This window comes from Haliotis asinina, chromosome 14 (assembly GCF_037392515.1).
Source record: "Haliotis asinina isolate JCU_RB_2024 chromosome 14, JCU_Hal_asi_v2, whole genome shotgun sequence".
Lineage (NCBI taxonomy): Eukaryota > Metazoa > Mollusca > Gastropoda > Lepetellida > Haliotidae > Haliotis > Haliotis asinina.
This window is the reverse complement of record NC_090293.1, coordinates 4,375,001-4,399,649: the sequence shown is the minus strand read 5'-3', so window position 1 is coordinate 4,399,649 and position 24,649 is coordinate 4,375,001. Positions and strand designations below refer to the sequence as shown.

The 24,649-nt window shown below is 41.1% G+C and overlaps 1 protein-coding gene across 1 annotated transcript; it reads right to left on the bottom strand.

Annotated features, from left to right (window-relative positions):
• Positions 1 to 3,529: 3,529 nt before the first annotated feature.
• LOC137261315 (DNA-binding protein inhibitor ID-4-like) lies at positions 3,530 to 14,081 on the bottom strand. Its single transcript, XM_067799049.1, has 6 exons — positions 13,983 to 14,081; positions 10,581 to 10,736; positions 10,392 to 10,470; positions 5,190 to 5,347; positions 4,581 to 4,811; positions 3,530 to 4,069 (listed from the first exon to the last, which is right to left on the bottom strand). The coding sequence occupies exons 2-4, from the start codon at positions 10,734 to 10,736 to the stop codon at positions 5,193 to 5,195; spliced, it is 390 nt and encodes a 129-aa protein (XP_067655150.1). The 5' UTR covers positions 13,983 to 14,081; the 3' UTR covers positions 3,530 to 4,069; positions 4,581 to 4,811; positions 5,190 to 5,192.
• Positions 14,082 to 24,649: the final 10,568 nt, after the last annotated feature.

The window sequence follows — 24,649 nt, the reverse complement described above, 5'->3', positions numbered from 1 at the left end:
CAGCCGCGATACAACATCTTGCAGGATATGAATCGTTCCTCTTTTTCCACTTCGTCAATCCGCAGTGTAGTCGTGGAACCAGTCACTTACAGTTAAGCAGGTTTTTCATTGACGTAATACAGGTCTCTCGCGTTCTGTAAGTGTCATCGTGTACCGTAGCTACGATTGTTTGCTGGTTTCCATCGGCCAGAGTCGACATAGCTATAAGTATACTTCAAGTATAGCAACATACATCATTAACACGCTTTCTATTGATAATAGTTCTGTATGGTTCTTTCAAGTATTAGTTTTGATTCATTACTCGTGTCTCTTCGATCAACCGGAGCCAAGTACACGTGTATATATGTCAAGGTCAACTGGTAGAACAGACGTCTAATAGGTTCTATACGTCAACATGATACCAGGCAGCTAGATGTGTCTATTCACCGGGGGTAAATCGCCTATGCAAATTGGGGGTGTCTATCATCCGTCATAGGTTCTCTCTCAAATTGTCTTCCTTCCGTGGTCTCCACAGGGGTACTTTACCCACTGTTGATTCTCTAGCCACAATGCCTGTTTCAGTGGTGACTTTTGTCCATGGGCGATAGCCGTCTATCTATGAAATATTCAACGGTTATCACCATCTATCTATGATCTATTCAATGTTGATAGCCATCTATCTATGATCTATCCAGTGGTGATCGCCATCGATCTATAATCTATTCAGTTGTGATCGCCATCTACGCATGATCTATTACAGGGTGATAGCCATCAATTCAAGTAACTATTCAAGGGTGAAAGCCATCTATCCATGATTTATCCAAGGGTAACAGCCATCTACCCATGATCTATCCAAGGGTGATAGACATCTATCCATGATCTATCCAAGGGTGACAGCCATCTACCCGTGATGTATTCAAGCGTGATGGCCATCTAACCGTGATCTATCCAAGGGCCATTGACCTCTGCCCATGATCTAACCAAATGTGATAGTTATCAATTCATTAAAAATAGTTACCTGCCGACTCGAGATGGCGCTCTGTCTGTCGAGGTCGACCGTTCTATCGGATAGAGAGAGAGAACATGCGATAACACCAATAATGCCCTAAAACATACGTTAATGTGCACGTATTGCGGGACAGTCCCTGACGTCATGAAACCTCAGACATGCCATTAACATCGCTCATAATCCATATATCTAGCTTACTCCCGAGTCTGTCTTTCCCCGTATATCTGAGCTGTGTCTGACCAATTCAGAAAGCAGCGACAGTTACAATGGTGCACAGTTCATTCACTAAAGAAACACGACAGCTTATAAGGACGTGCAAACATACTGTAAAGGGAGATTTCCCAAAATTCCCTGTGCTGAGTTACCGCCCCTTGTTATGTCAGTATCCGCTGATAGTAATTAGCCTAATTAGCCTTGGTAATGGTTTGTCAGAACCATGCGCGTCAATTTAAGCAGATGTCTACGCCCTAGATGCTTAATGTTCCTCTCAGGTTCAACTGACGCCCTTCGTAATGAGAGCACTCGCTGTACAACAACAGTTTCTAACGTACACTTGTCGTCCGAGGCTGGCCATGATGACTTTCTGCTGTGTCAAAAGTTAAGTATAATAATCTAAACAGGCAAGACATTGCCGACTCTGGGGAAACCCTTGGCTTTCTAATAACTGCTGCCAAGAGATGAGGAATGCTTCCATTGTTCCTGAAAAGTTAACCCCCCTGTGTCCAAATATCTTTGTTTGCTTAACGTTATATAAACTGTTAAAGACGCGTTCCATCATGACATCAGTAAGTATTCGATTGTGATTGGTGATATTACGTTATATACCCTGATTTTCCAACACAGTATGTTTATCTCCTAATTCTCGTTTCAGGAGATTTATATAAGGAGGTAACCCTTTCGAGACCAATGATGTAGTCCCTGCGTACGTATTGTCTTTTATATGCAGACTATTTAATCTATTAAATGTCATACAACAATAAGAGCCTGGTACAAAAGCCCACCGTAGCTTTAATTAGATATTTGAATTCACCATCTCAGTCTCTCGTATCACTTACTGGAGACGGCGTATCTCTCACGTAGAAGTGTAAACGTACTGGGCGGAGGTTTTCGAAGTTCTCTTAGCGCTATCATAGTAAGCGCCATATTTACAATACTTAACACATACTTAACACTAACTTACAACAATCCCACCGCTAAGAGAGCTTCGAAAATCTAGGCCCTGGATTGCTATTTATAGCTTCGTGTCTTTCAAGTAGGTTCGTCAGAGCTATGTTAGTGAGTCCTGGGTTTTTATTCTACAAGTATAGAGATAAAGCACCCTGGATGACCGAGGATGATCCGCCTATCGACCAGACACTATGCTTGTTATGGCATACGACATATCTGTATCACGTGCTGCCCATTACACAACAGCTGTAGTTGCCGATTTTAAGAACCTGCTTCTTAATAGCTGCAAAATTGCTTATGCGGCTTAAAGCAATATTGACTCACTCACACAGGTAGAATCAGAGTCAGTGATCTTGGTATGGCGTAGAGTGACCAGTTGTTGGACGTTGTCCACGGTGATCCTCAAAGGTTCAATGTGGAGCCCTCTGACGTGGTAGTTTTGAGTATACAAAACCTCATTCTGTTTTTAGGTACGTTGCACGTAGACAAGAATGCGTGGGCCTTCTGTTCACAATGTCCGTACATGGGTAGAAAAAGGGAAGCCCATTTCTGATGCTCCCTGTCGTGATATTGCTAAAGGCGGCGTACAACCAAACTTACTCACTCCAATTTGTAAAGTGAAATCATCAGCTTTCAGGACCAACGTTTCAGTCAACAGAACAATATCGCCAGTCCACTTGATACACACATTTCAGCGAAGTATCACGGCACTGAACCCAAAATATTTTTGAAACACCATAGCGACCTATGCCTTTTCGGACACCCAGATAGACTGACCAGGAATGTCAAGTTTCTCACCTACTACATTCAAGTGCAGCACATTTAATGGAGCGCTCGGTACCCTCTCTTCTGAGCGAGACCCATCCCCGCAATTACTTTCTACCCTTTAAATGCACAAAGGTGCTGTCTGTGACTTGTAACGTGTAACATTGTAGTGTTCCATAGAATCCAATATCGACAATGTGGGTGAGCGAGTTAACCCTTCGAAACATTGGAAACGGTCGAGGGGTGATTGAATGGGCCAGAGAACATGCGGGTATCTGAACTGTATTTGGGGGCGGCGGCGGTATAGCCCAGTTGTTAAGCGCTCGTTGGGTTCCTTTGTTGGATTCCCCATGTGCTTCCCCGTGATTCTGCTGAAATACTGCTAAACGTAGCGTGAAACCATCCTCGGTCACTGAACTGTATTTTTCTGAAGGCAAGTGACTGTCGAGGTGATACTTGTCTATGTTGACGAGCACTGGTTTGGTACGGACAAACCATACATAAACAGGGCGATGCGAACCTATGATCCTGCCGCTCGAAGGGGCGCAACTCAATGTCCACTGAGCCACCTTAACACCAGGGGTTGATGAATGAATGATAAGGAGATTGTTTCTGATATATAAACAATTTATTCAGAACACAGCAGGTACAATATCAAAACAAACGGAATAGCAGTCAGTGTGACAACATGAAATCATAATAAACGGGGAGTGCAAGGTCCAGCTTGTTCATATAGTACAGAAGACAGCAACTGAACATAGTCAACAGAATGTAGATTAACAATTACATAACAAGAGACATAATATATATGTATATTGTATTGACAGTTTAAGGTAGTTAAGCCGCGGTCTCCTTAAACACGTGTTCCGTTCACGATGTTTACTCATATACAAAGCAAATGTCGATGGAGCTGAAAGGATCACTTAAAATCACTCTTCAAACGCAGGTCAGTCGTACGTCAAGATTCGTTCACAAGGGATGGTGACTAAGTAGAAAGTGTGCTTGTGTGTGTCTGTCGTTGGTTAGAACAACCACGGCTTGTGCGAGGGGTGGGGGATTCAGCCAATCAAATACCCGGAATAAGACTGCCATTGATGTTCAGTTATTGTGATTGGACAGAGCCATGACTAGCATTCTCTTCCGGTTAAGCTGAAAATGAAATTGAAATAATTAAAACTCTACAACTAAAATAATCATCGCAATTACAACCATTCAAATCCAAAACATTTAAGGGTGATGATTCTGGCCTTACTCCGCATTGAAAAGTATTTTGGTTTCATCATGGCATTTCCACTTAGCAGGCGGATGTGCGGACATATCAGGTAGAGGCTTGCTGCTCTAATGAAAGCCACTGACTAGGTCATAGGTCAACAAACCCAGAAACATAGTGAGAGCAGACTGGGACTCTTGCACATCAAACTATTCAAGCCTGTACTGACAGTAGTGCCGTGAACGTTCAAGAAGTCGAATCATTTGTATGCCTTCATCGTCCTGACAATTATCACATAATCAAGGGAACACCCCAGAGCCTTTATCAGGTACTAGCTGAATGGATACGAGTGCTTTATAAAATAACTATAAATCTTATAATAACATAACCCCCTGAGATTAAAGTTATTTCTGTGAACATTGTGCTGTTGATACCAATAAGGACTCTTACCTGTGAACTGATACGATGAGCTGATCATGATTCACGTTGGGAAACTTCATGGCTGCAGTGACCCCTGACCTTGAGACGATGGTGGATGTGAGATGTATGGTGAGATCTGTCGTCTGTATGTATGTATGTCTGTCTTGAACATTGTGTTGAGTTGAAGTTGAGCAAGATCCTTGCTTCGTTAGCACCATCAGCATATCACAGTCAGGCTTTTTGTATATACAGGCGAAATAGCTGAAACAAAACCAAACAGGTCATAAACAACTGGGAGATACCCTTAAATTCTTGAAAGACGCTGTAGGCTCGAACATGGATACATGGATAAATGTCACAGTGTATGGAGAACAGCTTCACCTGATGAAGGATAATAATTAGCTCTGACACGCTGGATAAAAAATATAAAGGGGTTGTTATCCTTGAAGCGTGTCATGTATTCATGAAAGGTCCCAAAATAAATCAGTTGGTACTTAAACCTTTTCATGTGATGAAATGAGTTTACAGATAAAGTTTGCTTTGAATTCGTTGAAGATTTTACCAAACTTGTGACCAGCGGTACACGTACGTATCATATCAGCTACATGAATCAACCCTGTACATTACATGCTGGCGTACCTCCTAGTGTGAGCCCTTTCTCCTTTTCATCAGCAGGAAGCTAGGCCTGCTTTGGCGCTTCTCAAAGTTAACAAGGGGTGAGGATGTTGGAGATACTGGCATCAGCTGCCTTACGAAGTTCTTCATGGTCTCCTCGGCTAATTCGTCTCCGTGTGAACCTGCAAGAGGAGACAGACGTTAGTCATGGTTCTCGTGAAAGGTATTCAGAACCAATCGTGCCTCTCGTCAAGCGGCAGGAGCTATGGTCACGACTGGGTTGAGGGCAAAGGTTCTACTTATTTCACTCTCTTGATTGTTTTTTGATTCAGTGAATATGATGTCTATTTTAACTCGAGTTGTTTAATCCCTGCATTATATATTCATGCAGCAAGTTAAATTGGGACACGCTGCATTTCTCGGTTGGCTGATGCAGACATGCCATGAGTACAGAGGTCTGGTTAATGGCGCTGAACAAATGATCAGCGTCTCTCATGTGTACATATGTAAGAAGACGTAGAAGTTGAAGATAATAAACTAGCTTATTGACATCATTAAAATAACCATTAATGTTAAGTGGAGTTACACGAAACCTGTTCTTTATAGGTTTGCCTCGTCATTTCATAGTTTAGATGGTGAATTTAATGGAAATCCCATCGTGGTTTATCTCCCCAAAGACGCAAAACGAACTGAAGCGTTATTAATAGCTCTAAAGAGTGAGCGACACGTTGAAAATTAATGTGAAAATGTGTGTCATTCAGTTAACCAGTCGTAATCAAAAGGTAAAAGGTGACATTATCAAATCTGGATGCGCCATGATCACGATATGGAATTCACATCCATTCAGCCGGGAAGTACAAAAAGACTCTCGATCTAAGATGATGGAATTACTCGTTTTATTATCCAAAATTCACATGGCAAGCGTGACGCTAATTCGTTTTAACTCAGTCCACCGATTTTGTATACAACCTGAATCGTCAACACTGGCATAACTCCCCATTTGAACTGAGGGTAAATCCCCAAATGAGCAATCGCCTCAATATTGCCAGCTTAGCCACCTTTGTTGAGAACAAGTAAAACCTTTTAAGAAATCAATTTCTCGCACCTACAATAAAAACACGGAACAATTTTTGTGCTTGGCCGCATGTTCTGATAGCCTGGCGGAGGTATACAAATATTTGTGAACGGCCCTGGGGTATTGTCGCTCTATTTTGGGGGTATTATTGTGTCCCCTGAGTGGCCCTGTGGCCACAGCTGAGCCAGGAACTATTTTCTCAGGTTAATTAAGACATGCCTGAAACCACTTGAGTAGGTCTATTTTCATAGGTGTGCTTGTTCATTTCGAAAGCTCGTCACATTTCGCAGTACGAAATTCCAAATAAGAGGTTTAGCGTGTGCCATGATTAGAATTTCAAGCAAAGCTTACTCTCTAGATCTGAATATCAGGTGGCATTACAACACCACGTGTCAATGACCTCTAGCTACCCGTACTCAAACTGGCAAGGTTTGAAGTGATAATTATAATCGCAGAACAAGCGTCAACGCCGAAATCGCCATGACAGTCATGTAATTGTGTACGGTTTAATGAGTAACTTTTCGTGGTTAATTTTGAACAGACGGTTGGTGCGGCCAGAAGAAAATTGGTATTTACAAAACTGTCAAATGAACGTCAGAGGCGACGTGACAAGGGCGAATAGTCCTTACTCGTGATGACCGCATCTGGCGAAATGCTGTCACGCCATGTACCGTATGCACGTGTCATGCGACTGTCGTGGACACAACGCCACGCGCTGTCACGGCTCGCACTTGGCATGGCTGACCACCTGCCGCCGATCGACTTGGCTGTCCCCATAACAGCAATCAATCGGAGAGAGCCGGGGTAGAGGAACATCTGGGGACTCATGATAATCCTGTTCCGATAAATCACAGCGCGAGGGGTAAATCCCTTTTGAGATGGAAACGATCAGAGCCGTACAGTCCCTCCTGGATTCCGCGATTGCAGAACAAATCGCGGAATTTACCTTTCCATGCAGAAAAAACGTCTGGTCCGCGGAAAACGCATTTCCATGCAGAATCCGTGAGGAATTTGCTTATTTTAAAAACTGAGTGAAAACTGATTGACAGCCGAAATAAAAAGTAGAGTTAATGTCAAAAGTAGGATTGGTTATACATAAAACGAACTGACATATGTACTGACAACATTTTCAAAATGATCATGATTAAAGATACTATATTAATAAAGTTTTAGACATCTTTCAAATAATATTATATGAATTTGACACTGCAATTACGTTCTTAAAATCGATCATTCTGAAAATTGAAATTATTTCAGATTTAGTTTAAATATGAAATTGTTATTTGCATGAAGCCGGAGGTTGTTCGTCTGCATCAAAGTTACGAATTCTCAAACACAGAAAAGGGTGTTGGTGCTTTGTCGTCAAACTTACTCAAGATGTGGTGTGTACTGTCGACTTAACTTTATATCTGTGTTTGAGAATTAAACCATGAAGGTCTGCATAATGTGTTTGTTGTTTTTCCTAAATGTTTTAACCGCAGAACGTCTTGCAGAATATTGAAAAATAGGGTGCAGAATTTGCTTAAATTCTTAAAAATTTTCCACGGAATCCAGGAGGGACTGGAAGTAGCAAGTGACTGAAGCGTCCTGACCACTCGCACTGAACCTAGTAGTTGACCTATCTCAGGGAGGAGATGTGGGATAGTCCAGCGGTTGAAGCGTTCGATTGTTATTTCAGAGTGGACCAGGGTTCGATTCCCCAGATGGGTTCATTGTGTAAAGCCTATTTCTGGTGTTCCCCGGTGTGCTATTGCTGGAATATTGCTAAAGCGACGTGAACGCAACTCACTGCATCAAGGAAGCTTGTAGTACATGGCGGTTTGTGTAATGCTAATTTCTCAACATACTGTCACTTGTCCATGAGATTATTTTGGAATTAGAACACACTGCCTGTAATGAAATCAAACAAACGTCAAATATTTGACAAACCAGAAGTGACCGGGTTAGACAGCACGTGCAGGATGACACCGGGATGAACGATTATAGACCCAGCAGGACCACAGAAAACCCGTTGTACGATTTCCGACAACAGTGTCCAGGCAGTCATTAATCAGTGTCACTTGGGACTGGGTCGAGTATCATGTCAACACTGCTTGACCATATGCTCAATGGGGCAATTAGATCACTGTCAGGAGTCCCACGATCGCTTGACCACTGATGACCTGTGCTGACATGCATGCATCTGTCGGGGTGACGTCATAAGGTTTGTTGCCCGGTGTAACTCTTTACAATAACGAAGCGGAGGCAGTTGATAATGGATATAGTCACCCATCCTGGTGACAGTTATGAAGCGTGTCCTGATGACAATGGCTAACGTTGATGAGGTATGTGTTCAGGTTAATTAATCAACGTTCGTAACATTTTCACCTGACAGGTGCCACAAAGGCGTGTGAACTTGTAATGAACACCCCGAACACTATGCCTTCACAGGCCTTCAGAAAATGTCTCTTGTAAACACGGCCCTAAAAGCTGCATATGTAACAAATAAATAAATAAACACATCTTGAATCCAACGAGATAAGACGTATCAACAAAAATATTATCAAAACCCCCTTAGAATACTTTTTGACGACAGGATTTTAAATTAAACAAAGAGCTGCTACATGCCTGGTGAATGTAATAGTATGAGACACCTGACATGAAAGAGCATTTACTGCAATACGTGTTTACACATCATACCTGACAACTCTACAGTTTTTCATGGTGGCAAAAATAGATTTTATACAAGATCATTTCTAACGTAGCATCCTAAAATAACAAATAAAATAAAAGAGTTTACATAATTTCAAATATTTGAAAGCAACGTCTGTGGGTTATGGCAAGTCAAGAGATCAAGGGGGCAACAAAGGTATTTGGCGACATCTGCCGCTGTGGTATGTCTTCCCATATCGGTGTCCCGCGTTCCCACGGTCCCCCACGGCCCTTAGATCGAACCATACAGTAAAAGGGACAGGTAGAAGACATCTAGCGAAGGGGGACAGACGCGCTTGAGTGGACCGGACGCAACAGATGGCCAATTACGTTCCATTGCGGGGACAGTGCTTCGGGTAGGGTTGTGGGAAAGTTAGGTCCATGAATGCAGAGTGAAGGAATACGGTATGTTTCAAATGACAATTGGATCCTATTACAATGTTTAGGTGGCTTTTATATGGAGATTTGTTCAGAATGGGAGCAATCGTTCTAGGTTTTATTGACTGGAAGATTTCAATCTGTTACCCAATTCTAAAGGTAAAGAAGAAGTCCTACAAATGAAATGGTTCATTCTGAAACAATCTAACGTTACATTAAATCAGGACAAGGGTCCTGGAAGGAAGGAAGGGTTGACATTTTCCTTTCTTCCACATTTTTCGTCAGTTGAATCCGAATCATTAGCTATAACACTGTCTGCTTAGCTAATCGGCTATGCAGCATAGCTCAGACACAAGAGACTAATGATCAAAAGAACACACCTTCTGCTAATCCGGTTTTACTTAGTTCTCAACATATTTCTCTCTCATGCCCCTCACGTGACCGTCTCTACGTGTAAGACTGAAAGGACAACTCTTTGATGTCACCCTAACTTTCCCAGGCTTTCTCTTCACGTAGCAATGGCGGACACCAACAAGGTGGGCGATCGGTGCACATTAAGGAACACTTTCTCATTGCGGTATGGGAGGTTGCATCCCTACACCGAATAAAAGGCCGCAAAATACCACCCACCTATTTCGCCTTCCCTTCATGTTGTTTTACGTGACATACAATCTGACGATGACGCGACAAGGATAGAATGTACCCTACGATGCCCGGCTGATGGTTAAAGTGTCATTGAAGGTCCCATGTAACAGGTGTCGTGGCGTGTTGTTAACTTCTCCTATAATGAACCCTTACCCTAACACGATCATGTTTATGCAAATGACTGTCAACGACACTGTTAACCGCTTCGCCTGTACATATTATACGAGGTATCATGTAACAAAGGCATCAGGCTTGATGGTTAATGCATCCATCTGAGGTAACTGGTAGATTACGTTACGCAAGTGGAAGAAAAAAGTCTGTTCATGGATATCTCATCTGCAGTTTTTAGGTATTCTGAATTTCAAGATCACGACTCATGATGTTTAGACCGTAAATCTCTCGAACATTATACTCTGTAATCAAATTTGTGTACTCACCATGTTTTTGTCGAAATCTCTCGAGAAGGGCGTCTTGGAGTTCCTCGATATAACGCACTGCTTCTTCAATAACCTCCACCTGTGGAGCATACAATGAGCAACTTTACAAAAGCATCAACAGCGCCATAACAGGGGCTCACGATGGTGTTTGCGAGATATCACCATGACAATTGAAGACATGCCACGTACCTTGGAGACTTTCTTCTTATCAGCGACTGACGGAACAAGTGCCCGGAGCTTGGAATATTCCCGATCTCTGATTCTCTTGATGTGCAACTTCAAAGTCTTTCTGGCAGCAAGCTGTGACTGTGAGCAGGTAGTGGGTACTGAGGTTAGGCGAACCATCTACAGAAGAAAAGGTGACATAAGAAATATGGATAGCTCCATGAGACGACATGGGAGTACATTTAATTACCCTATCACACTAATGTATGCCATTCCGACCTGTCGACCTGTCTGACGCACAATCGTTGACAATCCCAACAGCTGTGGGGGCTTTGTGTTGACGCCTATGTCAGCGATATTCCACCAATCCCACCTGCTTCACACATTGTTTCCATGTAGGAATCAAACTCGGGTCTTGGGTGTGAATTTACCATTATTTCATCTTAACGATGCTTTAGTTATATTTCAATCACATTCATGGTAACGGACACCTGAAATGGTTTCCATTCACTGGAATCAAACCAGAGGTCATTTGCGTAACGAATGATCGCTTTAACCGCTGGACTACCAAACCAAAGCTTTCAGTGTGCTCTGTCGATCAAATTAAGATGTTTCCATCAAATAAGTAATAATCTTGTCGTTCCTAACAACTAATGAATAGATACAACCACATCGTCGACGGTAATGATCAAACTACGAATAGATAGAGCGACATCGTCGACATGAGTCATTATAAAGCATGCACAGGTCCGGGATCAGCATCATGACGCTAGAAGTCATGACAAATTATTGTGTTTTAGTGAACTTCGGCTTGGCTGTGTCATACTGTATAACAATGATAAATAACACCTATTCATGAACAACAGTACTTGTGATAAAGCCTGTTATCACATGTGGACATGTTTCATAGGGCATTATTACCCTATGAGACGCTTGCAACCCAGCAACGCTTGGTATGTCAAATGAACAAAAACTCCAGTAATCAGAGATGAGAGAGATAGGTATCGGTCCGAGAGATGGATTACACATCCCGTTGTGAGTGGTTATTAAACCTGTGTATTGGGGATTACTCTGCATTAAGGGGAGATAACTGATAACGGGCACGGGAGAAACGGGCCGGATTCACTGAAGCCGAACTGACCTCCGAGTGAAACGTAAAATTAACGGTACAAAGTCCTATTGTCACACAGCGTCAATTACAAGTGAGGTTTCGCCTTACTCCGGCAGGGGGAACGCAAGATTTTCCAGCGAGTGATTCACGTTAATCGTTAGAGGACTGGGGGTATATATCAAAGCTCATGAAAGCCCGAGGGAGTAAATTTATTTTGACCTCGTCACAAAGCCGAACAAATCCACGTGTCCCCGTAAAGGTCGGACGATCACTTTGTACACCGAACTTGCAGGCCTCCGGTAAGTTACCGAGTCAGGTTCCTATGACCCCTACATGCAGGCAGTGAGCCATGTCTCTCTTCATTAAGGTCCAACTGTAGTATCAGATGGCCAATCGTCTCACAACCTACAGGCAGGTAGATAAAACAAGTCGAAAGCATACCCTTACTCTAGTGATTTATATCACAAGAAATAGGTACACCCCACGGAGGTTCAACGGTGTGATCCCCATCTCTCCACCAGTTGCCAGAAGATATACCAGCGCACAAGAAAGATACTGGTTCCGGACATGCGAAGGTGACATTATGGACGAGGCGGTAGAGGACCTTCTAACCTCGAGGTGAAGACGCTTGGGACAATTATGTTAGGTCCAAGTAGAAACCGCGGGGTGGTACACACGCCGTGTGTTGTTCCTACATGACCCGGGGGGAGCGAGACAATGTCGGCCTGGGGGTAAGGGTTAATGAAGACCTCATAATGACATGCCCCTCGGGTGAAACCGACATTCTCAAGAATTCATAACCTCCGACCAGCGTTATTGACTTCTCCAAGTTCACACTATGGTATCTGATAGCCATCATCGCTACTAGGAGACTAACTTGATTACATGAAAGTACATAACACTGGGAACCTGAATGCTGATCCACTATAATGTACTGATAAGTCTGAAGAAAAGAACTGCGTGTCTGACTTGAATAAGGGTTTTAAAAATCTATACAATGTATTGTAAAAATAATTTAGAATCAATATAAGTATAACGAGGAACGTCGAGCTACTCGTGAAATAGTGAAAATCATAACACAAAACACAATCAAAGTGGATTAAATGGCCCTTAAAGAAACTATATGAAGAAATTCCCCAGACATGTTTGGTATTTATACCACTAATCGGGAACTCGCCCAGCCCTATACTCATCCAGCACCATGTGGTAAAAGCGCGCGTAATATTTCGTGTTCTGACTCGCGGGGCATTCGACAGAGGTCACATGACCAACTAATCGTCTGCACCATATGGTGGCGCGAAAACTAATCCTTGTCGTCTGCTCTCCTATCATCGTGATGTAGAAACGTAATGAGTTACAAATATTACATAAAGGATACAAAAATGCTGTAAGAATCTGCAAAACTGTTACCATGGCAAACACCGTTCCCATGCGCGTCAAATGTAAACACGATTAATCACATGACAGAGCTGAAAGCATAGCCACCATATGGCGACAAACATATTCAATAATATTTGTTCTAAAAATAATTAATGACAAATATTTATTGTTTTCTTGATAAACCTATCATAGCAAACTGTTTTTGTTCAGTTTTATATATATTTGTCAATTAAACATGAGAAAAAAGCTACGTATGGCAACACCCTTTAGGTGACAAATAGACGAAACACCCCAGATGGGCTTGGCTTGTCACTCACCGCTTACAAGTCTCAAGAACAAAAGTTACGTCAACATATATTTCGTATTTAAAAATTCAAATTTAGCTTTGGTTCCAGATGGTCTGGGGAAATATATACATGAAGCTGATCTCATCCTCCACATAACTAATTGACGTACGGTATTAACAAAATGTTTTGTCAATTAAATATAAGCTGGCACTTTTTCGCGATTTGGGGTAAATTTGCAACAACTCAGATATATTGGGACTTGATTCACTCAGTCCATGATAAAAACACACAGGCACATAGAGGGAGGGTGTTTCCAGAGAAACATATGTTGATTCTAGGTGAAGGTAGGGCGACTGCAGAAATGTTACAATAAATACCATGCGGAAATATAAATGGAAAGTTTTGTGTATAACATTAATTCGCAAAGTGACGCACGAAATATTACAGAATAGTGTCACAGGATCACTGGCACTTGGCCCTGTCACATATCTAGCAACCCGGAACAGTCTAAATGCTGAAACAAACATCTGCTAGCGCTTTGACCGATATGTGATTGTATATGCAAAGGTATTATGACACAAAACACGATGACAGAGAGGAGATATTTGAGGAAAACATTTTCATAGCTGAGTTTAAAAAAATACGTACCTTCGCAACTGTCAATTAGATCCGTGTTGCAAATTAAAGCTTCCAATATGCTCGTACCGCAAGTACACATGTGTTTGATTCGAATGAAGTCACTGTGCTATATATAGAGCAGTCGAATTGCACAGCGGTTTGAAATCATGCCGCGCAGAGAACATAGTTCCCATGTAAATACATAACTGTGGAGCCTATGCGCGCCAATATTTTTCTTAAGTACAATATATGATGTGAACGTTTTCCCCATGCTTGGTGCTAGGTTTCTTGATTTCGATGCAAACGGATATTGTGTTTATAGACTTGGCGCAAGGATATACGTGAGTAAACGGGAGCTATCAGGTGTGATAAAGATTGCCGGTCGCGTGGGAAAGGCTCACGAAGCGAGGAGCTAGTGTTCGTTTAACAACTTCCACCATTGTCATCCAGCCGGCTGTCGCCAAGCACACATACTCACAACAACTGTCGCGATTTTTGTGATTTTGCGCTCACAAATTTCCCTTATTTTTTCCCCAATACGTCTTACAGTTTAATCAAGCCAGGATAATTTCCACGCGACGATTATTTCTCCTCGGATACCATAGCCATGACCAAGTTTTTCAATGAATGTTAACAGATTGTTAGTTTCGGAAGCACATCCGCTAGACACAGACATAGCAATGACATTCAGTTATGTTACACTCACACCAAACAAACCCGTCTAAGTTGCATGCAAGTCTTTTTCTGCTAATTAGAGACATAATACTCGACCTCGTCAATTGTCGCAACTCACCTGTCGAGTTTAACTGAGACTGTGCAAGGAATCCCGAAAGCCCGTCTTTGTCGTGGCCATCTTTAACATCTGACTTAACAAATTGGAATAATTCATGCTTAAAATGCAGTTCGCGTGTATGACTTCGGTTGATGGCGGTTTTATAAGAGAATAAAACTGATGTTCAAACAACACTTACTACATCTTTCAAGTAAGAAAGAAAATCTTGTGGTTCATAAACATCCGTTGCTTCCAACATCTAGCGATTGGGAACAAAACGCCACGCTTGGTAAATCTGAAATGAAATTGAAAAAAACGTCTTTGCTTTAAAGGAAGCTCACATTCTGCCTAACAATGTTTGTCATTTGAAACGAACATACAAGCAGGGTTTGTTAACAAAAAAATAGCCCCTTTTGTTTGTTAATGTTGGGAAACCGGTTAAACTATAACGCTAATTTTTAAAGTAATTTAGACGGTCATATAGAACGAGTTATTATTCCGGCAAGGCATCGAACACACCATTCCATGCAGTGTTACGGAGTTATCATGTTATGTGTGTTTATTACTGTGACGCCGTTTGCACGAAATTTAAGGTCAAACAAAACCCCGAAAAAAAATCACTGTCACTCAAAGGCGGATGATAAGAGATAGATGATGGGGCAATATACACAATAGTATCGTTTCTTTCATCATTAACGACACCTAAACGCTTGGTGACTTTAAGAATACATGCACCGCCATGTGTTTGCAGAGTTGTGCCCCTTTGTCATCTTTGCGAGCGCCATGTCCGTGCTAGAGGTTGTCGTGAAGTGTTAGCCGTCTGAGAATGGCATCAGGTAGGAGAACATTGTGTGATTAACTGGAATACTTATGAAATCCCCTCACTCACTCAAACACACGTGCACACAAACATGCTCCGCATACACGTACATGTAGGGGCGCTTCTACAGTAACCGTCCTGAAAGTACGGTGTCCCGAATAACCATTTTAACTTGTTTTCAGTACACTTTAAATGTCTGTACAGTTTTCTTACAGTATACACGTGGTACGAAAGATGATATGAAACATTTGCGGTCAGAGGAAGTCTATACCGCCTATATCACTCATATCTGATGGCCTAGCCTGTCTCACAGTCCCTGAACCACATTATTTCCACTACAGTCTAGCCCTCCCTCCAGAGCTGAGGCTCTAAATAAAGTCTACATTTCCTTAGGTCTGAATCTCTCATCCCCCTGGGGCTCCTTTTCAGTTAAAATGGGTTGGTTTGTTTCTATCAAAATTATATGTATTCAGAGACTAAGTCTTAGTCTACTGATGTCCTTATTACGTTTGAATCCATTAGTCTGTTAGTTATGAGTCATAACAAGGGTCCTGTTTGACCCAGCTCCCCTTGTTTGATGTTTCCCGATAGGAGTAATAACAAGAATATTATAAACTTACAAAGCCAGTGTGAGATGCTACGTATGCTACATAAAAGAAGGACCGCTCGAATCCCGAAACATCATTTATGGCTACAGTAAAGAATCTGGTGGCTCTTAAGATCTTTGTGTAGTATATCATGCTGATGTCCTCAGTGGCGGACAAATACTAGAATGTTATTTAGACATAGCACCGTCAGACCTCATTAAATATCATAATGTATTTCAGGACTGGGGTCCAAATCTCAGCTGATCTTGTGTGAACTGCTCTGTATTTGTGTAAACATAAATGTTGTTTCAATCAATGTCAAGACAAGACAACAAGGTTATTCATAAGGACTTGATCTCAGAGCCCCTCGGCATCATTACTCAACACATTTTACATATGGAGGTAGGACATTTTAAACTTGGCTTTTAATATAAACATTGCTTGATGAATGTAGCTAGTACATTCATTCATTCAACTGAGAAATCGTACTAGAGGACTGTAACAGTTGAAACAAATTGAATCTTGAAGGACACTCCCAATAAAATTGTTTGAGTGGCATCCAGAAACTAGTATGATGTAGAGAAACAATTTAGGGGATAGACAACTTCTTTCATGCAATAAATGCTACATTTTGGTTTATATGCTAAGAAGTGCTTGATAACGGGGTTAACATCCACACCGAAATGTCGCATCTATTGCAATAAAATTGACCACCCATAAAATTGTTCCTCCTCAGGTTTATACACATTGTATGTGACAGCAGTCAGCTGATCCTGCTTTACAAACACCAGAGTTCAGTAATGGAAACACGCATTCATATATAACTGACAAGCAAAGCCGGTGATTACATAAATGTTAACTTGGTTTAATCCTTCGAGTTGTGTATGTATACAAGTACGTGCTAATCAGCCGCATTGTTAACTGTTTCTGTGACACCAAGACGCATGTGGTTGTTTAGTATTACAGTAGGCTACAGAACAACATTGGTCGTTAGGTATATATATGCCGCTCTTGTCAAGGCTCTCTTCAATTTGGGTAATTACCTATTTCTATTGTTGATTTGACACTTAGATTGTTTCCATCACGCAAGTTTACAGGCTTTTAATGAAACACCACGCTGGGGCGTCAATGAAAGTGCCAGCTAGCTAGTTAAATTCGTGCGAAGCGCATTCACCGTTTTACAATAGCTAAACTATTGTCAGTACACTCGTAAAACTGTTCTCATAATCACTCGGCGATGTGTTAGCAAGTTTACAATAGCAAGAACGGTACTCGTCACGCATTCAGTCCAGCGACATGTGTTTGGGCCATTGTCAAGATAGTTGAGATACTTTACATCTTGTTGGACAGGTCAGTTAAAGTGGCCAGTCTTTGCTGGCCATTGTCATCGCGTTACGAAAATTATCGATCAGTTTTTGACAGGCGAGACCGATCAGGTGCGATCTGGCGGGAACGAGTGTCACGCCGTCCGTCTAGCGCGTGGCACGTGGCATTCGGGAATTACAAACTGACCTTCTGTGCTCATTTCATTTACAAGTTTGACCATCGAGATAAGATTTTGGTCAGAGAGACTGTGTCGGAGTTGACATGTCATTTTGAAATGACCCGAAGTCAATTGCCTGGTTGGACCCTTGAAATTTCCCTCTTTCTGTCTAACGCTAATAGTACTCAGGGTGCGATATTGAAATTATCAACAGTGTCGCCTGAGTTGACATCATTATTAACTGAAATGATACCCAGATTGTATGACAAACAAAATGACATGTCGAAAGGATTTTCTTAATCTTTTTACAAGAAGTGGAACTCAGTGCGTGACTTAGAGCGCATCTTTCTGTGAGCTGGTGACTCCCATGAATATTTAGTATTTGTGCCCACGCATTGTCTGGTGGGAATTCACGTATAAAACCAGATAAATTAGATAAATATGTATATCATACGTGACTAGCGAATGATTTTAACCAAAAGGCTATATCACTAAACTTTATTCAAAGAAAAATAGGTAGCAACACAAGTGTTTTGCCTCTGAACGATTTTAAATGAAAGTTTTAGCATGCTTCTGCACATGCATGTACTGAGAAATGTTGTTTTATAATCTGCGCAACTTAAAAGGCTTCACACAGTGATGCAACGTGGCACGCCATTGGATATTTTGAGGGATTGTATCTAGAACTATAAATTGTCCTCAAAGTTGCTTCCAAACTGTTCAAAAGGAAAGTATCCCACGCAAAAACAATGTATAGATTGAAAGGTGCTTTTCAAAAACATGCTTTCCACGACTCAAGACACTGACAGACAGGCTATTGTGTGTGTGAACCCCATGCAGAGCCGAGAGTAGAATCCGACTTATTCTATCATGATGTGTGGTGTATATCATATGAACACAGCATGTGAGGACATTACTCACATTGCAAGTTCTTTTTCAGGAAGACGACCACAGGCTTCTGTTTTAATGGTTATCGATGATAGTTTATGGGTGACAACATTTCTCTGCTTGACCTACAGTGAGGAGACCCTAATACAGAATAATATCTGTGTTCGATTTCCATCAAGTTACACCCATCGCAGATTACGAATTTTGGATCATGCGATTAACTGACACGCTTCACCTGCAATGTAAGAATGCGTGTAGAAATACACAGTATGAACATGTAGTCCAGATCTTTTGCGCGTGAAATGTTTATTATGATCCCGAATCATTTTTCAAACTTTCTTGTTTTTATGTGTTGCTGTTTTGAGGTACTTTTTTAAAATTACGTTGATCATAATCTATGTGTCCAAAACACGCACGCAAAATATTTTCGGATGTTTTTATCACGTTTATGCGTGAAAAACGAAAGTTAAACGCGAACACTGTGGGACCAATGTTTTAAACCATCGGATAAACGTCGGAATTTGAATAAAGAAGCTCATAAGATCTTTCAAGATTAAAAAGAAAGAAATGAAATACAAATGAATAAAAGAAAATGAAATAAAATGTAATGCATAATTTAGGCTCTTGTGATGATCTAAATGGCCCTTACAGATCCTCTAAGAAATACCGTAGTATTCATTGTTGCCCCGGTACAAGTATCAGTCCATATGGTACGAAACGTGTTCATGAAATATAACATACCCCTAAATTCTTAGGATACCAGAACATATGGTAATCCAGTTTAAAGCAGTAACAGTTTAACATGTGTCCAAGAATATTCCTCCAGTTTCAGGGTATATCTGTAGGAGCAGACCCGGGGGTGACAATTCGGGTGTATATGCCAAGTTTAACTTGAACAGAGCAGCTATACATGTACATGAACCGATATCCTGATACAACCCTAGGCCCTTGTCAGTGTAGAATATGTGCGTCTCATTTGTATGAGTGAGTGAGTTTAGTTTTATGGCGCTTTTAGCAATATTGCAGCAATATTATGGCAGGGGACACCAGCAATGGACCTCACATGCGGGGAATCGAACCCAGGTTTTCGGCGCAAGGAGATAACGCTTTAACCATTAGGCCGCCCTATGTGTGTGAAGTGAAGGTTTCTTTGTAGATTAATATGTACGAAGGTCAGGCGAGATGATGAGGTGAAAACCTTTACTGCTTTTGACTGTATCACTGCACAGAAATCACCTATGTATGGATTTGCCTCAACAGACTGATACGTTTAGCGTGTTTTATTGGAATATCTACCTATAAGAGGCAGTTTTGATTATCGCACCAAATAATGATATAAAATATTATTCCTGAAAGTGTACATTGAGGAATAATTTTGAGATGATTATGCTGAATTTTCTTTGGCGAGTACATACTATGTAACAAATATATTGCATCTAAGTCCACACTTGTTCGTTTATTTAACAATTAAACAGTTAAAAATGATTTCCAACACGTGCCATAAAGAGTAACATCTCGAGATATTGAAATTAAAAAAGAAAATATTTTAAAAATGTGCTTTACCAAAATGCTCCCACGGTTAAACGTAGTGTAATGTTGTAAATTATAATGAACAACCTGCGTGCAGGACAATAGCCCAGTGTCAACACACAAGTTCCTACAACTTTGTTTAAACCGTTCGATCCTGTCACTTATTTAAAATATGCATTTTTATTGGTTATTTTAACCCGTATGAAATTAATCACACATCTGAATAGATCCCCGGGCGACTCAACATTACACCTTTTGACATTGGGAAAAAAGTCCGGTGGGAAGTTTTTTTGCGTATCGATCTTTTAGTACCGGTTGAAGGAAGCAGAGACTGTGTGTTTCTATTAAAACTCTGTTATCCAACTCCGTTGATCGATCAGTCACGTATCACTAACACAGCCAGGGTAGGGAGGTCGTGGGAAAGTGGAGCATAACGCCAAATAACTGGTATTAACATCATATTGGTTGATATACACAACATAGCCAGTCAGTATTAAATGACATTTGGGTTTTAACCTGTGAAGGATGAAAGAGAGTGAATGAATACGGCTTTCCTCGAGCCTGTTTAACGCCCGCCGTTCGAGAGGAGTCGCTGTGCGTCAGATGGAACTCAGGTAAAGGTGGCAGGGGGAGGGATGGGGGAGGGATGGGGTGGGGTGGTATGGTCACAGATCGGAGGAAGTCAAGGTGTGTACAGAGAACTCGCTCGCGATGTCGTGTGAAAGGTCTAGCGAAACATGTAACATCCGCTGTTATTATGCCTTAAATCTTTTGTTTGGTAATGAATACACGTTGTTCGGAAACCAGTACTGCAGCACGTGGGAATCAGAAACACGATTCGGATTTCAAATGGTCACGTGACGATGTTAGAATTTCGGCCCTTTTCAGAAAACTGTTTGCCACCAAGATCACACGATATGTACGTCCATAACGGTCCCGAGGCCTATACAGATCAAGCACTTTACCCCGAAGGTGTGAAAAGGGTTGATGTGATAAGCTTAGGCTTATCGTATAAACGATTGTTCAACGCCTCCTGATAAACTGTTGTATATCCCGCTATTTCCACACTCTCTCTTCATATCGCGAGATAAAAGACACGCCGCCAAATAACACGCCCCAGAGAACACTTAGGTAATTGTTGCAGACAAAAATGGAAATGACCCCCTAAATGTAGGTAATTTGCGCTCGCGAGGTGCAACTGTGTCAATAATTAGTTTATAAGTCTATGATATAATCATTTTGAGATGTTTGTTGGTGTAGGTGGATATTTTACTGCTCTGGGATCAAAGGTAGGGTTTGACGTGGTGGGGGATAGCCCAGGGCCAGGTGTGTGTTATTGTTACTAGGTGTACTGTGTACAGGTGTGAACAATGGTGTAGGTATGTACGTGTTTTATCTCATGATGGCCCCTCGCAGGTACAGTTGAAAAACACACTGAAATATACACTGAAATATGTACTGAAATATATACTGAAATCCCGTGTGACATGTTTGAAGTGAAAGACGTCTTACAAGCCTATTTAAATCCGACATTATGTTACAACAAATCACACCCGATTGTTGTTTTATCATCACGTTCAGAGACCTATTTTGTGAATACGAAGCATGTGAATTCATTAAATAAAACTACTTGTTTATTAGTTAAGGTTTTCTAAAATATTTTCTATTTTATTTTTCTAAAAGGAATATTATCTCCCCTCAGATTTAAGAGGAGAATGTATTCGTAAGGTATGCTGAGCGAGAGAAATATGAAAGAAGACAATGGGATATTTACAACCAATGACCGAACGAACAGTATGTTCCTTTACCAATATGTAGCAACAGTCTTTGAGATATTTAGTGTCTTTCGTGTGTTTATTACATATAACTATTTTCGATACGATCACATCGATCGTTATCAATACCGGTATCTCTTTGAACGTAAATGTTACCACCCTGTCCCGCGCATTAATCTGGGAACTTTGCTCACAAGGAGTTTTGCACTCCGAACCCTACCACAAAATTTACAAGGGAGGACTTCTGCACACAGTACAAAGTTTTGCCTACCACAAAGTCATTCTGTCTGTTTATAGGACAAATCAAAGAGTAACCTCTCTCGATACCTGTTAAATGTTTTAGTTTTAGTTTTACAATGAGGTCAAATTCTTGAGAGGCATTTAAAGGTAGGTATTGACGTAAAAGACAAATTTTTGTTTATCGAATGTCACGTTTCTGGGCTATTCCTTGCCCCTTCGTCATGTGAACTGAGAATAGCCCAGAAACCTTGTGACATACAATAAACAAGAAGTTGTCATTCATTTGTTTGTCTTTTACTTTACATAAAGAAGATCAAGAATTAACTGCACTCCATATGAACAGGACACTGTCACTGATATTGCGCCTATCTTAATAATTTCTCCAATGAACAGTCTAACGATATGTTGTCCACCTGAGAAACACAAGTTTTGTTCTAGCTGTTTGCCCCCTTACGTGACTGTCTCTATAATAAAATAGATGACAGTACAAGAGAAACTGTAACGCCATGTTACAAATCAAACCAGATGGGGCATGTTTGTACAGGTAAACTTTTAAGGGTAATGGGCGTTGTGGTATTGACGTATATTTACATAATCTTTTATTATCACCCATGTGCAGTGTATTTGTGTGTGTGTGCCCGATCCCCATCTGTCCGTCCTGGCCAGTGCAAACAACTTCAACAAACCCTACACGCCACCTGTGAGATGACCAAAGTCAAAGACTACAGATTATAGCAATGTTTGCAGACTAGGTAAACAGATAAGTCGATCAGAGATCAAAGATCCGCCCTCTAAAGCCAGGCTGTGAACAAACCGCTTATGTAAGGATTATGTGATAAAAAGACCAGAGCCGTTAAATGATATGGCGAGAAAGTTGTCGTTGCGGTGTTGATGACGGGCCCCAGGCTGTGGACGTCTTTACCGCCGGACTTCAATGCTCAGCTCACCGACAACATCCTCACAGCATGAGATGTCACACATTGATTGTGAACTGCATGGTTACTGAACATTAAATTTTGAAAGTAGAGTCAAGGCCCTTTGTGCCTATAGTCTAGTTCAGTGGAAGGAAATTACAGTGCAAAAGAAATGATACAAAATTTGGTTTCACAAAAAATGTAAAGCTCAACAAATTGGACCCCAACTAGGTTGATAAAGTATCCGAAAAACTGATACCTTGCGGCTTAAAACACAACTATGTTACCACTAGCAAATGCACCACTGTCCATTAACAATTGTTTGTTTCACTTTAAACCACCCTGGAACGTGGGTGAAAGCTTTCTCGTACATAGCAGTATCTCTTATACAACTTCAAATGTTTGAATTACAGATATGCTGACAACGTTGTCACTACTAACTGAAAATCTAAATATTTGTTATCACATGAATTTCATGAATATGTTTTATTTGCTATACATCAGTGGAAAAGGAAGATTTGCCCCAGCTGTATACTCATGTCATAGCTCAGGCTGTATATAAGGACCAGACGTTTGTGAGTTCACCCATTTCTGCGCTGATAATATTTTGTTTAGCAGTGTGTTGTCTTTTCATTACAGATTTACATTCGTTTATGTACAATAGTTAAGTCGGGTGAAATTTCTGTCACAAACAACAGTTCAATGAATTGAATGGTTTACGTATTTAATGGAAAGCCAAATGGAACATGTTATTTTCTACACATTAGTAATTCTTACTCTAATAACATTTTTGGTCCGATGCGATTTTCAAGCGGATACATGGTGTATGATGTAGTTTTATCCAAGATTTATTACTGAATAAATCCTGTTCAAAATCCACCCGGGACTCTATTCATTCAAGATTTAACTTTATCATGCTTTATCTCACATCTAAAAAATATAATGTATTCCTCTGAAGTACGTTGAAATGTGTTGGGTACATAGTAAATAGCAGACCCGTTATCCGCTTACAAAGAGGCTTACATCGGACCTGTACCAGGTGCTAGGAAAACCTTGTGTTCTACACATCAAACGCAGAGGTTTATGCATAACTTAGCTCACTCCTATTATAGACTTTGTTCAATCTTTTCAGGATGTTTTCTAAACCAGAAAACGGCCAACGTCCGGCTTGGCTAAAATGCCACCCTTCCATGATACGGTGCACGTTCAGCTTTGTGTATCCTTTTGGGAAGACTGGGAACTTTGTGTGGACATGCGTGGAGCGAAACACTGGCTCCGCGAAACGCTTTGTAAAGGGGAAGGCTGTTAAAATGATCCGGATAATTTCCTTTCTTACTTCATAAGGTAAATCACGTGTTTAAATTGGAACGACCCATGCTTAAAATAAGGGGTTGCAAATTTTATGAACGTTTACAAAGGATTAGAACGACCGTTAAACGTCGACCACATACAGCCCTTCCCACAAAATGTCCTGCAAGTGTTCAAGTGCGCATACTATATGACACTACCCGACTTCAAGTTAAAGTATAGTGAAATAATCAGGTTGAACGCGGGAGTTTGGTTTAATGCCGCCTTGGGCAGAATTACTGTTACTGACAGTGAGTCAGTGTTGGGTTAAGTTGACTTACGTATTACGTCACATCGGCATTATTCCAGCCATATAGCGACGAGAGGAAGAGACGAAGAGA

Excerpts from the sequence above, each read along its gene's own strand:
- LOC137261315 (XM_067799049.1), bottom strand. The coding sequence starts at position 10,736 with ATGGTTCGCCTAACCTCAGTACCCACTACCTGCTCACAGTCACAGCTT. Across the intron at positions 10,471-10,580 it reads ATAAGAAGAAAGTCTCCAAG|GTGGAGGTTATTGAAGAAGC; the intron begins GTACGTGGCATG and ends TATGCTCCACAG. Across the intron at positions 5,348-10,391 it reads GAGATTTCGACAAAAACATG|GTTCACACGGAGACGAATTA; the intron begins GTGAGTACACAA and ends CTCCTCTTGCAG.